Source organism: Micropterus salmoides, unplaced genomic scaffold (assembly GCF_014851395.1).
Source record: "Micropterus salmoides isolate LMB-PRFRI ecotype aquatic unplaced genomic scaffold, ASM1485139v1 Ms_hic_scaffold_10, whole genome shotgun sequence".
NCBI classification, from domain to species: Eukaryota; Metazoa; Chordata; class Actinopteri; order Centrarchiformes; family Centrarchidae; genus Micropterus; species Micropterus salmoides.
This window is the reverse complement of record NW_024040041.1, coordinates 20,173,489-20,189,468: the sequence shown is the minus strand read 5'-3', so window position 1 is coordinate 20,189,468 and position 15,980 is coordinate 20,173,489. Positions and strand designations below refer to the sequence as shown.

At 41.8% G+C, this 15,980-nt stretch overlaps 2 protein-coding genes across 5 annotated transcripts; both read right to left on the bottom strand.

Annotated features, from left to right (window-relative positions):
* Nucleotides 1-2,894: 2,894 nt before the first annotated feature.
* LOC119890208 (galectin-3-binding protein A-like) lies at nt 2,895-6,045 on the bottom strand. Its single transcript, XM_038701359.1, has 6 exons — nt 5,904-6,045; nt 5,454-5,558; nt 5,027-5,230; nt 4,757-4,891; nt 4,316-4,607; nt 2,895-4,200 (listed from the first exon to the last, which is right to left on the bottom strand). Exons 2-6 carry the CDS (start codon nt 5,536-5,538, stop codon nt 3,102-3,104), a joined length of 1,815 nt encoding a protein of 604 aa, XP_038557287.1. The 5' UTR covers nt 5,539-5,558; nt 5,904-6,045; the 3' UTR covers nt 2,895-3,101.
* A 130-nt stretch (nt 6,046-6,175) lies between these two features.
* Nucleotides 6,176-15,531, bottom strand: cant1a (calcium activated nucleotidase 1a). Of its 4 annotated transcripts, none has more exons than XM_038701387.1 (4): nt 15,378-15,531; nt 8,170-8,838; nt 6,965-7,168; nt 6,176-6,881 (listed from the first exon to the last, which is right to left on the bottom strand). In XM_038701387.1, exons 2-4 carry the CDS (start codon nt 8,813-8,815, stop codon nt 6,511-6,513), a joined length of 1,221 nt encoding a protein of 406 aa, XP_038557315.1. In that variant the 5' UTR covers nt 8,816-8,838; nt 15,378-15,531; the 3' UTR covers nt 6,176-6,510. The 4 variants fall into 4 exon arrangements, with proteins under 4 accessions (XP_038557315.1, XP_038557298.1, XP_038557322.1 ...); XM_038701370.1 differs by lacking the exon at nt 15,378-15,531 and adding an exon at nt 13,312-13,464; XM_038701394.1 differs by lacking the exon at nt 15,378-15,531 and adding an exon at nt 11,395-11,542.
* Nucleotides 15,532-15,980: the final 449 nt, after the last annotated feature.

The window sequence follows — 15,980 nt, the reverse complement described above, 5'->3', positions numbered from 1 at the left end:
ATTTGCACTTAAGAATCCCTGTCTTAAGACTTAACTTCCACCATACATGAACACCATCTCGCTACTACGTTCCTTTTACACACATACAGCTCCCTTTATCTCTGAAGGAACTAATAGCTTGACTTGTAAATTGTTATAATGGTTTATATGTTCTGGGTTTTTGTTATTACAACACATTACGTTTTTTCTAACATAAGGGGAAAGTGGGAAATTTCAGGAGAGCATTGGATATCAAGCAATTAAATGAGATTACCTCATTGTTCATAAAACCAGTAAAACAGAATTTCAAAATACTGGGGGGAACCAAACACACAAAGCATGTCATAGCATGTGGAGGCTAATTATTTGGTAGTTAAAATGACACAACAATGAAAACACAACCAGATATTTTTGGGATTACTCAGAGCAAAACAAGTCTACCCAGTGATGAAATATCCAAACTTTCCCCCGTTCCATCCTGGTGATTACACTAAATTGTGCACACAAGATTACCTGTGAAGCTGCTATACATACTCGCCCATGTCCAACTAAACCATTGCTATGAGTTGGCACACCGTGAGTGTGTTTGGAGGAGGCGTCTGTGAATATACACAGTGATCATGTAATCTATGCAACTAGTCAATCATCATGTCACCGTTTGGTGCAGCCACACGTACACTCTTCTCAGAAGCCTCATGAGTCACTATGTGCTATATGTGTGTGTGTGTGTGTGTGCGCTTATCCCACCTGCCCAGGCATGTAGGCCTGCTCCTGTCAAAGTTTTACTGTCAGCTGTGTGAAGCAGAAATGCAGGAAGCGATAAAGACAGTCTGGTGTGTGGTGAAAACAATTGCTTGGGAAGATTCCGTGATTCATGAAGAGAAAACAACTATCATCCTTCATAAAATTCCTGTAAAACCAATGATGATGACGATGATGAATAAAGCTAACATGTCTGAAGTTGTGATGTGTGATGATAAATGTGACATTTAACAAATTTCACACAGAAAGAACTTTCAAATTTGAACAATCAACACTGCATCAACAACATACTGATGGTCACACAAGAGTATGAGGTCGGGGCAGATAACTGTCAATTAAAGGAAAAAATCAACGTTTTTGGAGACATGCTTATTTGCAGTTATTCTGGCAGAGTTAGATCAGAAGATAGTATTTCCCTCTTAAGTATAGGGCTATAGTAAGTAGTCAGTTAGCTTATATTAGCACAAAGACTTAAAATTGGTAGCCCGGTCCTGTCTGAAGGTAACAGTAATTGTCTACCAGCACCTCTTAAGCTAACTGATTTACATTATATCTCATTTATTTTAATCCATACATAATGTAGAAATGACAATTTACAGGGGTTTCTGTGCCCTATTATTGCATTGCGGCACATAGCCTAACAGGTTTTACCCTTTGCTTTTTGTACAAATTAAACAAACCAAATATAGCACGTTAATTATTGATCTTTTGAGATGTTGACAAGGGGTGTTGTGCTAAGCTAGCTAATTAGCTTCTGGATGTAGCCTTATATTTAGCAGACAAACAAGAGTGATATTGATCTTATCATCTAACTCTCTGCCGGAAATATAAGCAGATTTTCCAAACTCTGTCAAAGTCTTTATTTGAGCTAGTTTTTCAATGACTTAACATAGGCCTTTTATTTCCTTTTTTCACTTGTGCACAGGGCTGGACTGGTAATCTGGTATACCGGGCGGGCCGATGCACCTTTGGGGCTGGTGTAACATAAATTATTTATTTACAACTGTTTTTAAAAAACGGGCCAACGATCGGCCCATAAAGCACGGACAGCGGCCCATTGGGTAATTTTCTATACTGACATTGGGCTGGCCCAATCACATCTCTTACTAGCCCCAACTACTCTCTGTGCCAAAAAAATTCTTCAGACGGCTGCCGCTAAATGCGCAAAACAACAGGCACAGGCACTTTAAGGAGTAAAAGAGCTCTGGTGGCCTCTGCCAGGCAGAGGAGGAGGCTTGTGTAAGTGAAACAGAGGGACAAAGTGACAAGGCCGAGTGAGAAAGAGAGCAGGAGGAGAGTGGGGGTGAAGCATGGAGTAGCTCAGCCTGTAGGGAGGGAGGGTCACTTAAACTGGGGACATGTCCCCACCACTTTTTGCATTTGCAAAGCATTTTGCAAACCTGCAATGCAATGTAAATATAAAAGCAACCTTTGCATTGTCCAAAACAAAGTAACTTAAGCAAAAAATAATAATAAGCTACTGATTACTGCATTATATTTTATAATATTTTTATATTGTGAATTGTCACCTGCCACCTGAATTCTGTGCTTCTCTTTATAAAAATAAAGACTTTTCCACCAAATTAATGCTAAAAATCTGTTTTTGTAGTAGTCATGGACACCAATCTTGTACAAATATTACATCGCAGTGTTTCATCACACCCCTAATCTAATCTGACCCCTAAATGGAACAGTGGTGTATTGGTGAGGGGAGTCCGACCAATTTTTGTGGGCCGCCTCGTCCAAAAATGCCACGGCCGATTTTCTGTCCCAGTCCATCCCTGCTCGTGCAAATACTCAAAGTAATGACATGAACCTTTCTCCTTCTGTGAGGTGGACAGAAGCAAAATGGCTGAGATCATGACAGCAGAAATTATGGGTTCACATCAAGATTCAGTACACTGGGATTAAACCTTAGGAGAGAGCTCACACGTAAAATACAGCATTTGGCCCAGAACTGAAACTTTCTGCACACGTCCAGGGGAGGGAAGCTATAAATCTGTCTGATGATTAAGTTTAACTTGGCCCTGTTTACACTTGTCATTTCATGAGACTCATATCTGGCACAACACCCAATGAGGATCAGTATTTTCTGTTGCTCTTGTGAAGGACACATGGGGTCTTTTATAAGAAAAGTGATGACACACACAGAAAAGGATCTAGAAATCACTCTTTATTTATTTGCTTGATATGAATTAAAGCACAGCCAACCAGGTGATACATGTGTAGCTAATCAACAAGAGATTAATGAAAAAAGAAAACTCACATGAATAATCTTGTGGTATCATTGCAATCTATTGAATAATAGGCAGACAAATTGATCAAATGTGAGGACTATTAAGCCTGGCTCCGATTCTGGATCAGACATACTGTGGTCTCACTACAAATTGGTAGGTGGTGTACTGGTCATCAGGACAGGGATAGGCAGAGACCTGGGTCTCATTCACAGCGATATAAGCCAGGTTGACTTTGAAGTCCTGAACCTGACAGATGTACTTGCCTTGGCACACCAACAGGAGCCGGTTGCGAAAGAGGATGTTGCTCTGCTGGGTGAGCTGGTTTTGGGGAAACAGCCTTGCCACAGGGAACGACTCGCACCTCAGACCTCGGTTTGAGCATTCACGTTGGCTCTTGAAGACGTTTGCCTCCCACTGAATCTTGTTGTCCTTAAAGAGCAGGCTGTTGTGGACAGGTGTGCTGAACAACTTGGTTGTTTGACCATATGGACTGACAGTGGGATAAAGATAACGATAGTCATAGCCATTTCTATAATATCCGTATGAACTATAGGGGGGTGGGACTGGATTTAATGGAGTTTTCGTTGAAGACCCAATAGCAGTGCTCCATGGTTTAGCGGTGTAGATTCTGGGCTGGTAATAATCACCTTCTGTATTGTACACGGAGTTGGACTGATTGCTAAAGAGCAGAACATTAAACTGGTATGCTTTCAACATGTTCTCACGATACATGTCCTTATGAGTGCTGTAGAGAGAAGAGCTGGACTCCAGATCATATAGTTTCTCAGCGGGGATCATGGGGAAACGAATGCGGCTCAACAGGTCAACCTGGGTTTCCAAACTGGTCGAGTTGCCCTTCTCTGTGATCCAGCTCTCCAAGGTCTGGAGCAGAAAATATTCATCTGGCACCACCAGGTCTGAGCGGGCTAGCAGGGCTCCAAGGAGCTCGACGGAAAGGCGGGTCCAAGCAGGAGACCTGGTCAGATTTTGGTAGTTCCAGGCCATATACTGAATACAGCTCTCCTGGAGGACAAAGTCCCCAGTTTCCTTTGCATATTCCGCAAGGGACACCTGGGTGTGAAACGAGGCGTCCTCTGGGAGGATTTTAGAGAACAGCCGGCCTGCGTCCTCCATTAGCTGCTTGACCCCAAACGTTGAAGCCATCCAGTGGAGGCACTGCACAGAGGAGAAGGTGACATCCATCTTGCGGGTGTATATGTACCTATTGAGAACCAGATTGTAGAATAATTATTTTTTTAAATGAAGATTAAGATTTTTAGTTTTTCTTTACATGCTCACATAACACCCGGGTAATATTTATATGAATTTCAGGATACCTGATGAAGGAGGTGAAATATGGTTGGCAGGATTGGCTGACGTTGACTGTGATGTTCGTCTTCCCCTCTGAAACACTTAAGAGTGGGAATCGTGAGAGGATAATTTTGTGCGCACAAATCGTTGTCCCAACCACCTCCGGCGTCCCGTCCTCCTTCCTGTTTCCAGTTTCACTCTGAACTGAGATCAGGAAGTCGCAGCCATTCCCGCTGTCAAAGATCTGGCCAAGATCATCAGACAGCCCGATGCTGTGGTCCAGCGAATGTGTCGAATCAACCCTGGTCACGTTTTCGTCTGAAATCACAAGACATTGGGATGAACGTTTGATATAAAATGAGCATAAAGAGTAACGAGCAGTGATCACACAAAATTTTGATTTCTTTTTACTGGATCAGATGACATCATGCTTTCAATATAAAAGGAGAAAGAGTTTAGATACATACCGTCTGTTTCACAAATAACTCCAACATCCTCTTTGTGGGAGCAGTCAGTTACTCCCCAGCTTTTGAAAGCGCAAGCAGACAGATAGTTCTCTGTGCCTTTGCATGTCATATCATCCAGCCAAATAGGTCCAGACGCTATGAGGTAAAATGAAAGGCAACACATTTGTTACTTGGCACATTATGACTGTGTTAAACCTCTGTTCACAGCTCGTCAGTCATTACAAAACCTTCACTGCCCTCTGGTGGGGGGTAAATGGAAATAGAGGGCACCTTGTCCGTAGTCCTTCCCAATGACAACAGATTTGGCCCTGGGGAAGTGTAGCTGACGACACACCACCTGGGCCTCAGCCATGTCCCAGCCGTCGTCACACACTGTTCCCCATTTCCCTTCATGGTAGACTTCCACACGCCCCTCTGAAACACTCTGAGAGCCAGAGAGCCTCACGTCACCTTCCCGCGACTCAGGGTTTCTTTCTGTGTGCAAACAAAGGCGTAATCAAGGCCATGAGAGGTTATACAAACACTCAGAAACTGAATGAGCACAGCCAGAACAGATTTGTACATAGCACATAGTATAGGTATTGCCTAGTTTATTGTTCTACATCAAAAAAAATAGTACAGAATTATTGTATTGCTCTATAATTAAAATTTCAAGGCAAAATTTTAAGCATTTTATGAGTTGCTTCGGATGACTCACTGAATATGTCAAATTTGAATGCACTTCCAGAGACATGGAGAAGTAGCAGAGGCCACAGAGTGCACAGTTTTCGACATCCGAACATTTCCAACCGCCAGTGTAGGACTGTAACACAAACAGACGATGACAGCAATGTGAGAAATATGCTCTCTCTACTTTACTTTACAATGTAAGATTACGCTATGAATTATATTTATCTTAAACAAGAGCACAAAGAGTAGAACTGCATTATTTTGTTCTTTCTGCATATACATCTATAAATTTAATGCTTCAAAGGGTGAATATAAAACCACCACAGCTTTTGTCTGTACTTTAATGTGCCTTCATTAAGATGGAATACAATTTAAAATCTTTTCAAACTGATTATGCTATATGTGTGCAATAAAATTTAAACATCAAACTTAAAAGACAAATTGTGCAAAATCCTTACATATAACAAAACCACATTACCTTCTCCCCTCTGGTTATAAAGAGCTGTTGTCTGAAAGCGTGCTTCTCTCTTTTGAACTGTGACAAAAACTCACTCCTGCTAAAACAGGGGGGTGGCAGCGGAATGTTTAAGTTCACTTCTCCATTCCTGCTGCTTTCCTTAACTTTCATTTCACATGAAGAAAATCAGGGTGTTGCACAACAGTCCAGTTTCGACTTGTTTAAGGACAATGCCTCATTTCTGTTTGAACTAGGTAACCTCGCATGTGAATTAAGTTGCATGAGGCAGTGTATAAGAGCCAAGATTTTACTCAATCCCACCAAAAGCATTACATACAAACTGTCCTTCAAATAATGCTGAGTTTTATGAAGAATAAAAACAGACCTTTAGTCATTCCACTGAAATTAAAATGTTTGGTGTGTACAGAATGATGTTTAACATGGAGCAAATGGGGGAAAGACCCCATTTGATTTTTTGAGAGTGTACAGTATGTGCATGAAGATGTTTGCTTTAGAGAAAGAAAATCACAGTTTGATAAATCCATTGTACATTCATAAAAAGAAACGTTACTATATTGTGCTCGCTTTCTGAAAACAGTGCGGTTGCCTCAAGAGTGACTCTGTCAGTCTATATGAACTCCAAGCCCTCGTATTTCACATCCCCAATCTTGGTTTCGGGTAAAAGGATGCGTCCGTCAAGTGTGAAGGCCATGATGTACGTAGCAATCTTTCCGGCATCTTCCTCTGACTTGAGAGTCAGAATGATCTGGTCGTCCGTGTTGGGGACAAACTTGAAGGACGAGAAACCGTGTGTGGGGTTCAGTGGACCCACTCGACTCACAATGATGTCTTTGAAATCTGGCGAGCAGCTTAGGACAAGGTTTGTGGCGCGACGCTCGTCTGCTGTCTCCTCATAGCGGTCCTTGCTGGCGCGCCGAGGGAGGAAAAACCAGCGCTGCAGGGTGTCGCTCCATGCTGCGGACTCGTGGATAAGATAACCTATAGTGAGTGAGAGGAATATGGTAATCGAAGAGAAAAGAAATGCAAGCAATAGTGAGAAAAAAACAGAATTGCATCCACACCTGGAGGCTCTATCCCTGCAGCAGACTTCAGAGATTTGTACTTGGGAACCCAGTTCTCATGTTGTACATCCCCTCTGAAGCCCACTACTTTCACCCACTCTGGGTTGTTGTTGACAAACACGCCCTCAGTGGTGGTCCACTCTTTCCCCAGACCGCCGACATACAGGTGCTTGTCCTTCACTGCCATCCACTCAGCTTTGAACCCTATCAGGAGAAAGTACATAAGCAGTGAAAGTATCACTCAAACACATACAAATACTCCACTCCTGTATTCAAATTCCTACTTAAGTAAAAGTATTAGCAGACGAATATACCTAAAGTATCCGTGAATGTACTCATAATCCTATGTTACATTATTACATTGTTAATGCTGATGCACCAATGTGCAAGTAGCATTTTACTGTTGATAACTATTTTATATACCGTTAAATATTGTAGTCAAGTCGTTGGACTAGGGCTCTGGACCCTTCAAAGGATCACAAGAAGACTTATTTGAACAGTTATTTAAATTAATCCTTGTAAAAAGATTAGATTAGGGAAACCTGTCTTGTGTCGAACAGCTAAGAACACAGACATTTGAATCGTGATAAAAAAAAACTGTTTTTATAACCTTAGAATGAGCCATTTCTATCTACATACATCGTGGGTCCCCTTACATGGAGGTCGCTATGCTGTTCCGCCATATTTCTACAGTAGCCCAAACGGACAAACTGCTCTACAGAGCATTTTTCGCCACTACGTTGAATATGTTTGAAAAAGATGGAAGAAGAAGAAGTTGTAGTAGAAGTACTAGTCATCTAGTTTATTAGAATTAAGAAAGGGAAGGAAAATTTGTATAAATGGAGGACTGTATGCATTATTTAGCATAAGAGCCGACAGAACTTGTCAGCCACAGGAGGTTTTCCTACATGCTTAGAAAGGGAGAGGTGAGTGGTGAATGAGTTGTTGGTTGCAATTCGCAACTCTCACCACTAGATGCCACTAAAATTTACACACTGCACATTTAACAATAGATTATATTCACTTATTCACTAAAGTCACTTAAATGTTGTGTTCTTTTTAAATTTAAAATCTTAATCTGAAAAATGCAAGGAGGGGAAAAGTACAATATTTCCCTCTGAAATCTATTGGAGTACTATAAAGTAGCATAAAATGGAAATTCTCAAGAAAAATATTGAATTGAATGAGAGCAGGGTAATGCTGACCTTTGGCAACGTTGCCGTCGCCGTCAGGTAAGATGACCCAGGGCACAGCCTTGTCACCGTCAATGTGGTAGACGACGCCCGTTCTGTCATCGACACTGTAGAGCTTCCCATTGAACACCACCAGCTCAGACAGCTCCATACCCCTGCCCTTTTCCGACAGGTGGCTTTCCAGCATCACCCTGTCCGCATCCCATTGAACTGCTACCTTGTCACCACTTTGGGATACCAACAGGTAGCCCCGCCGCATGTAGCTGAACCATGTCAGCTTCTTGTCACTACGAGAGCTTGTGTCAAGGTCGGCAATGACCCCGATGCGGTAGCGGGTGCCCTGCGACGTGTGCTCAGGCGGACTGAGAGGGTAGGTGTCGTTGTAGCCAGAACTGGACGACTGGGTGTCACTGGGACCGGCTCTCCAGCTTTGTGAGCCGTAAGAGCGGGAGTGCAAGCTTGAGCTCATGTACATGAAGAGCAGCAGAAGCAAGGCCATGGAGAGGGCCACCGCCACGATGGGCCTCCACTTAAGGCGGAAACGAGGGTCGATGGTGTTGGCCATGGAAGCCAACATAGGGAGGCCTCCTACAGAGATTCGCAGGTTGTTCATAGGATCATTCTGCCCCACCTGAGTGAAGCCCGGGGTAGCAGGCATAGGGGACGGAGGCCTGGAGGGACCTAAAGAAAAAGAGACAGTAAGTCAGGATAACAGACTGTCAAAAAGAAAAGGCCTCATCTGTATTCACTAATTTATCGACTGATTGATGGATTATAGTCTCTACTACTCTATCATAGCTTATATTTAAGATCCCACCATAACCCAACAAGTAGGTAAATACAGTCCCTGTTAACCATTTATATTATGCAGCAGACCAACACATTTTTAGGGGATAGACAAAGGACAGTGTAGCCTATAGATTTTATTCTTTTATTCTATGTCCAGAGATCGTTGTCTTTGTTCTTACATCAGTGACCATTATCATAAAAGCAATAATGTGAAAGATCATGGGTAACAAACACTTATCTAACCAGGATTTAGATGTTTCTAAAGATGTAAATGTCTGCAAATTAATGAGTTCGGTATGTGCAACTGTGTGAATGAGGAAATTAAATGGTGTGTCCTTCAGCTCTGCAGGAGGGTAAGAGTCAGAGAGAAACTCAAGAGTTTGTTGAAGAAAACCTGCCAGCAAGGAAGTTAGGTTCCCAGAGTCAGTCACCAGACTAGGCTGGGATTTAGTTAGTGATGATGGTGCTATACTGTATGAATGTTCTCCAATCAGATACGGAACAGCTTTTTGGTTTCTCACTTCTATGTGGAAGTGCCATTTCCCCCCTAAAAGAATGACCATTAGCTACAAGGTAGCTAGCAGAGCAATATCTTAGTAGGAGCTGTGCGTTTGGCAAAAACTTTTATATTTCTAAATAATACTAATAAGACCTATTTAATAATTTCACCCTTATCCTGCTGAGGGAGTGGCTAACCCTGTTTGTTTTTGTCCCACAAGCACAGCTGTGTGGCTATCTCTCCCTAGTTTCTCCTCCGTGTGCTCTCTTTTCACTCTGTCTCTCTCACCTCCTTATCCCTTGTGTGCATGTTGTTCTTGTCTCTCTCTCTCACACACTCTGTGTGTTTGTTTCCTTTCTCCTCTCTGTATTTGTGTAGTTTGCCCTCTTTCCAGGTCTCCATGGTGGAGAGGAGGTCATGCAGTTTATGTCCCATCTGTGCGGCGGCACCTGGAAGTTGCTGGACATCCTCTCAGATCCATGCTTCTTATATGTTGCAATGTATTTGTAATTTTGTCATCCTGATGGCCCTATTGATTAATTTTTATTAAGATGGTCTATTCTGTACCTATGACATCTATTGCATGTCTGTCCGTTCTGGGAGAGGAATCCCTCCACTGTTGCTCTCCATGACATTTTAGGGGAGTTTTCCTCATACGAATGGAAGGTTTAAGAACAGAGGGCATGGTATTGCCAACACATTCTCATCTCAGGGTGCCAAATACCAATGCTTTGAGAAAGCCTGAGAAGATACCCTTCAGTGTCACCTTTTTAATAAGGGGACTTCAGAGTCTGTATGAAAGGCCTTTTTAATAAGTGGTATGTATGCATTTTGGGTAGGTTTAGGCACCAAAACTACTTAGTAAGGGTTAGGAAAAAGGTTGGGGTTGAAACAGGCACATTACGTGATGGCAGATGGGTCACATTGGAGTTACTTGAAAGCCCAGGTCATCTCATATGGATGCAGAAAGGCATCTTGTGAGTTAAATATCGACACTTTGTCAGGCTTTCTCATAGCGTCGGTATTTGACACCCTGGAATGAGAGGGCACAGATTGTGAAGCCCCCCTGAGGCAAATTTGCAATATATAACTAAAACTGACTTGACTCTGTAGCTCCAGAGCTCCATCTCTCTGTACCGCTCTGTATTGCACTGTATTATAAACCACAAACAATTTTGAGCGATCCAATCATATCAGTAGGATCTGCATTCAAATCTTGTTGTTACTAACCCCTAGCCCACATATTTTGTTATGTGACATTGGTGACGTTAAAGCTGCTCAAAATTCCGTTTCACTGTGACTTTAAAGTGAGACTACGCAACTTTGGCTGAACAGTAGCCACTGTTGCCTCAAATGAAGGGATAATGGTAAATGCTAAAACACAGTGTAACAATAGCAAAAGTGGAGAAGAGTCAGAAAGTCTGCAAACAGTCTGTTTACAGAGCAATATCTAGCTAAAGTCTGCTAATATTAAGCCATCAAAACTACTGGCTCTAGAAGCAACAACCCTGTGTGTATTAAATTGAGCAGTGGTGTGTTTTATTATAAATTCAACTTTTTATTTGTAAAAGAAATGTGTTATTTCTTCTTTCAAACGTTACATAGTATCACTTTAATATGCCTAATTTTTTCCTCAAATACAGGTCACAATGCCGGTTATACAGGATCTTTTCTATCAGAAACAAGCCATAGTATGTTGGGATGTACAGCTATACTGTTTCAGTTGGCAGGAAGAAGTTGTTACACCTGCCTTTGCCTGTGGTCAAATACCTAACAAACCAAAGGTATAAATGTTCCTTAACCCTGTAATAACTCACTTAAATGAGCAAAAATAATGCATATTGGCTTAGACATGCAATACATTGGTTATGCATAAGTTATCTGAAGACAAACCAGTTTCTCTCCATTCATTAGTCTGACCAAGTTAAATAACACTCAATACTACTCACATACTCTCCATAAGTAGTGTCTGTCCGTCCCTAAATCAAATCTTTGGTCCCAGTGGCAGGCAGGTCATTTATTTCAAATTATTTTAAATACTATATTAAATTCTAGAGAGCTCACACAACTGAGGGTGTGCCGGGTTGAAACAGTGAATGACAAGAAGGAGGAAGTAGCCTAGCTTTAGGTTGGGTGAATCTCAGGTGGCCACCAGTGTGTTGTGTCAACGTGGTGACTGGGAGGGGCCCATTCAGTGACAATGAAGGGACGGCTGCTGTAAGCAGGTAAATCAGGAAATACACAACCAGCCTGCTGATGTGGCACATACACTGTCACAAGAACTTGCCAAAAAAATGCCCAAATTCCTGCTTCTCTATTGTCACAAGTTGTTTCTATTCTCTGCTTTCTATCTTTGAATACTGCAATCTTTGGGTTTTGGGCCGTTGTTCAAATTAGACAAGACATTTGGACTGAGATAAGCATTTTTCACAATTTTGACATTTTACAGACCAAACTGTTAATTATTAAATCATAAGATAACCAACAGATGAATAAATAATGGAAATAATAGTTAGCTCCAAACTAACCCTTTCCCCCTTCATGGCCAAGCTCAAATCATTAGTCAAAGTACTGATTAGTTGATCGAGAATTAATCATCAACTATTTGGAAGCATTTTACATTTATAATGTATTCATTTACGGCATGGTGGTGCGGTGGTTAGCACTGTCGCCTCACAGCAAGAAGGTTGTGATTTCAAACCCTGGTTGCCCTGTGTGGAGTTTGTATGTTCTCCCCGTGTCTGCGTGGGTTCTCTCCGGGTGCTCCGGCTTCCTCCCACCATCCAAAGACATGCAGACTAGGTTGATCGGTTACCCTAAATTGTCCTTAGTTGTGAATGTGAGCGTGAGTGGTTGCTCGTCTATGTGTGGCCCTGTGATGGACTGGCGACCTGTCCAGGGTGTACCCCGCCTGGTGACCCTGTACGTAGGATAAGCGGTTGACGATGGATGGATGCGATGGATTCATTTAGCTGACGCTTTTATCCAAAGCGACTTACAATTACAATAAATAAATAAAGAGGTCGCACACCTCTGGAGCAACTAGGGGTTAAGTGTCTTGCTCAGGGACACAATGGTGGATGTCTCACAGTGGGAATTGAACCCAGATTTCCCACACCAAAGGCAAGCATCTTATCTATGTGCCACCACCACCCCAAGCAAAAAAGTCAAACATGATGTTTCCAGCGTCTTAAAAGTGCAAATTTGCTGGTTTTCAGACATAATAAGACATCTGTAGACGTCCCTTTGGGCTCTGGGAAATGGTGAGGGACATTTTTCACTATTTCTTGACTTTTAATGGACCAAATGATTAATTGATCAATCCAGTAGTTAAGGAAAATAGTCCTTAGTTGCAGCTCCAGTTCAGTTAAACATTAAAGAGCAGAACGTCAGAATGCTTTACAAAAGAAATAAGCCATCGGACATATAAACTTAGGAAAAACAAAACAAAAAAGAAAATAAACACATGGGTCTTGCTTTTTTAAAGTTTTTTTCAGGTGTTTCTTCTTTAACACCCAACAAACTGATGTGACCGCATCCATTTGTTGTTCTCTACACTTGAAGGGTCACCACCAGGCTTCAGACCAGTAGACATTTTGTATATTCTCCCAACCAAATTCCAGGAACCTCTAAACTCGGCCCCAGGAGCCTCACAATCTAAACATGGCTGCACTCCTCTGAAAGGAGCTGAAAGACTCTTTTATATGAGGGCCCCTGAGCCAAACAGCAGTCTATTATGGCAGCAACATCAGGGCCACAATGATGAGAGCTATCCTCCCTGAAATACACCAACAAGTGGCTGTTATTAATTAATTTAAAATGGCTGTGTTCACCTTCACTAAAATTAAATAATTGAACCGGCTTACCCCTTTGTCGCCTCCTGCCAGAACGCTGACCCCGCATCATCAGATATACCTTTCTACCCTTAAAGCAAACCCTCGACAACCTGTACCGAGCTCTGTACTCTCTTTCTGTTCACAGATTATTTGCAGTGCAACCATGACTAGGGGCTGTTATAATGCTAGTGAACTTTAACTAGACTTGGAGGATTACGATCCAGTCCAAAGGGGCAAACCTTGCAGGAGGCCCGACACAATTCATTAAGTTATCATTCATCATGGCAGCCCTTGAAAGGCCAGGTACCAGAGGTTAGGCAGACATTTATTACCTGCACAATAACTCAGCCTGCACTAAAAGGGGGAAAAAGCTGCAAATCCTGCCGGCGGAGTAGATGCTAAAAACAAACCTGCGGCTCTACAAGAATTTGAATCCTACATAACGGAGGTGTTTCTGTGTGTGACGCAATCAGTACTCTGTGCACTATGACTGGACTGTGGCCAGAGGTCAGCTTGATTACAACAGCAGAGCAGTTACAGTGTCAACAGAGAAGCTACAGGAACCCAGTATAACTGTTGACCACTGTTGATTAACTCCTCCAAAAACACGTTAGGAATTCGAGTCAGGAAGTGAATTATTAATCAACAAGCAACTTCTAAGCTTCTCAAAGTGGTCCTAAAAGCTTTCAGATTACATTATCACATTACTGCCAGAATGGTGCACAATTAAATGACATAATATGCAATGTAGGTTTGGGACAATCTACATAACATGAGACATTAGAAAGTGTCTGAGATTGTGCCATACATTTTGCACTGAGGTCCATTTAATATCTCTGGTTGCATTAGACCATCGTGGGCAACGTTGCAACAGCAATATTTCTTTTACAGGATTCTTGCATCAATTTGATTAAAGGCCCGCGAATGATCAAGTGTTTAATCAAGTTATGTTATCTATAAAAAGCTTCTCAACTTTGTTTTCAAAAAGTTTACTATATTTTAAATCGATATTGCAATCTAAAATGATACCTTGATAGAAGATTTTCTCCACATGACCAACCAGTCATTTTGACTATCAGCTGATACAAAAGTGAAAAAGTCCAAGGTCCAAGGTGACATCATCAGAATAATGGTTCTGTCCAATCACCAATCCAAAACCCAAGGATATTCAATTTAACACTGATATAGAAAATGGAGATAAAAAGAACATCCTCACATTTGAGCACCTGGAACTAAAGGTTTTTGGTCATTTTTGCATGAAATTTGATTTAAAAGATTTATTGATCATCAAAAGTGTTGCCAATTAATTTTCTGTTCCGAATTAGTGAACAAGCAACTTCTAAGCTTATCAAAGTCATTTTCGCACAATGAAATGAATTTATTCATACAACAATATGTACGACAACATGGGCAGTTGTGTAATTCAGTATGAGGTCCTGGTTTAGCCTGGACAGTTTTAGGTAGGCCTAAAGATAAGCCCCTGACATTTAGAAAGTTGGGGGTTCCCTGATGTGATAAGTTAAACTCTGCGCCACCATAAAGGATGACATCTGGGGAGGTGCACTTCAAAGGAAACACATCAAGGAGACAGAGAGTGAATGTGAGGCCCATAAATAGTTCACTTATAGCTGTAAGGCAGATTCCCAATCCTCTGCATGTCAAACAGATGTGCATTACACTACGGACCTGGTTTCATTCAATGAGAAGATGCTGTATGATACAAGGATCCATACTTAAGTATATTTCATTTAGTTGCATACTCTCTCAGAGGCCCCCTGAATGGTCCTTTGATATTCCCACTATGCTATTTGCAGCTCTTTAATCCACAAACCTCTAAAGCTCTGAGCTCCAACAGCTTCATCTATCGTATTCATTATTATAAACTGCTCATTTGTAGAGTTATTTTGTTAAGAAAGGCCACGATTTCAGCTCCTCCTGTGCATGCATGTAACGTTATAATGTGTGTGTGTTAACTGTTATAGCTCATGTCCCTGGCCTGCCAGCAGCGCAGAGGTTAACACGGGTGCCATCACTAATCGCTGCGACCTGAAACGTTTCAGGTCCGCCGGCGGCCTCTCGTCTGGCTTCGTACTTACCACAGATGTCAGATGTTCGGCTCGCAGTCCGCTGGTGGTTGGAGCTCAGGTGTCATTGTTGAATCGCCTCCTTCTCGCCTCCTTCTCCTCCGTTCCGCGTTGACCAGGCAGCCGATCATTACTTCCTGTATGTGCTGATGACGACGGCGTCCTGTACTGGTTGATGTCAAACGGCGCCTTCAAGTGCTGTCGAAAATGTAAGAACTAAGAGACGACATTAAAGCGCAGAACACGTTATTCCTGCGTGGATTCAAGACATTTTAAGTGGAAAACAAATCTTTATTAACTGACTTCCGTTATAACGTGGCTGTGTCCGTCTGAAGTAGGCAAGCTCCACAGGAATTGGAATATGAGTACAGTCAATTATCTTATAAATCCTGCTTTGATAAGAAACCTAGAATAATATCTGTACACATTTATAGAGTCAGAACCGACGGGAGCTTAGATTTGACTAATTTTCTAATTATTATATTTGGGAAATAAAGCCAAGATATTTTGTAAGAGGCTAATTTTAAACATATTCATAATTTTCTCGAAAGATAATTCCCACAAAACTAGATGTAAAAGAAAATAAGGAGTTTATGAAGTCGTTTTTGGCTTTGA

Bases quoted from the DNA above. Each gene is read 5' to 3' on its own strand.
- LOC119890208 (XM_038701359.1), bottom strand. From the start codon at position 5,538: ATGTTCGGATGTCGAAAACTGTGCACTCTGTGGCCTCTGCTACTTCTC. The intron at 5,231-5,453 runs GTGAGTCATCCG...GTTTGCACACAG, and splicing joins ATTCAAATTTGACATATTCA to AAAGAAACCCTGAGTCGCGG. The intron at 4,892-5,026 runs GTGCCCTCTATT...TTTACCTCATAG, and splicing joins TGGGAAGGACTACGGACAAG to CGTCTGGACCTATTTGGCTG.
- cant1a (XM_038701370.1), bottom strand. From the start codon at position 13,351: ATGATGCGGGGTCAGCGTTCTGGCAGGAGGCGACAAAGGG. The intron at 8,839-13,311 runs GTAAGCCGGTTC...CTTTTTCTTTAG, and splicing joins TGGCAGGAGGCGACAAAGGG to GTCCCTCCAGGCCTCCGTCC. The intron at 7,169-8,169 runs GTCAGCATTACC...TTCTCCTGATAG, and splicing joins CGACGGCAACGTTGCCAAAG to GGTTCAAAGCTGAGTGGATG.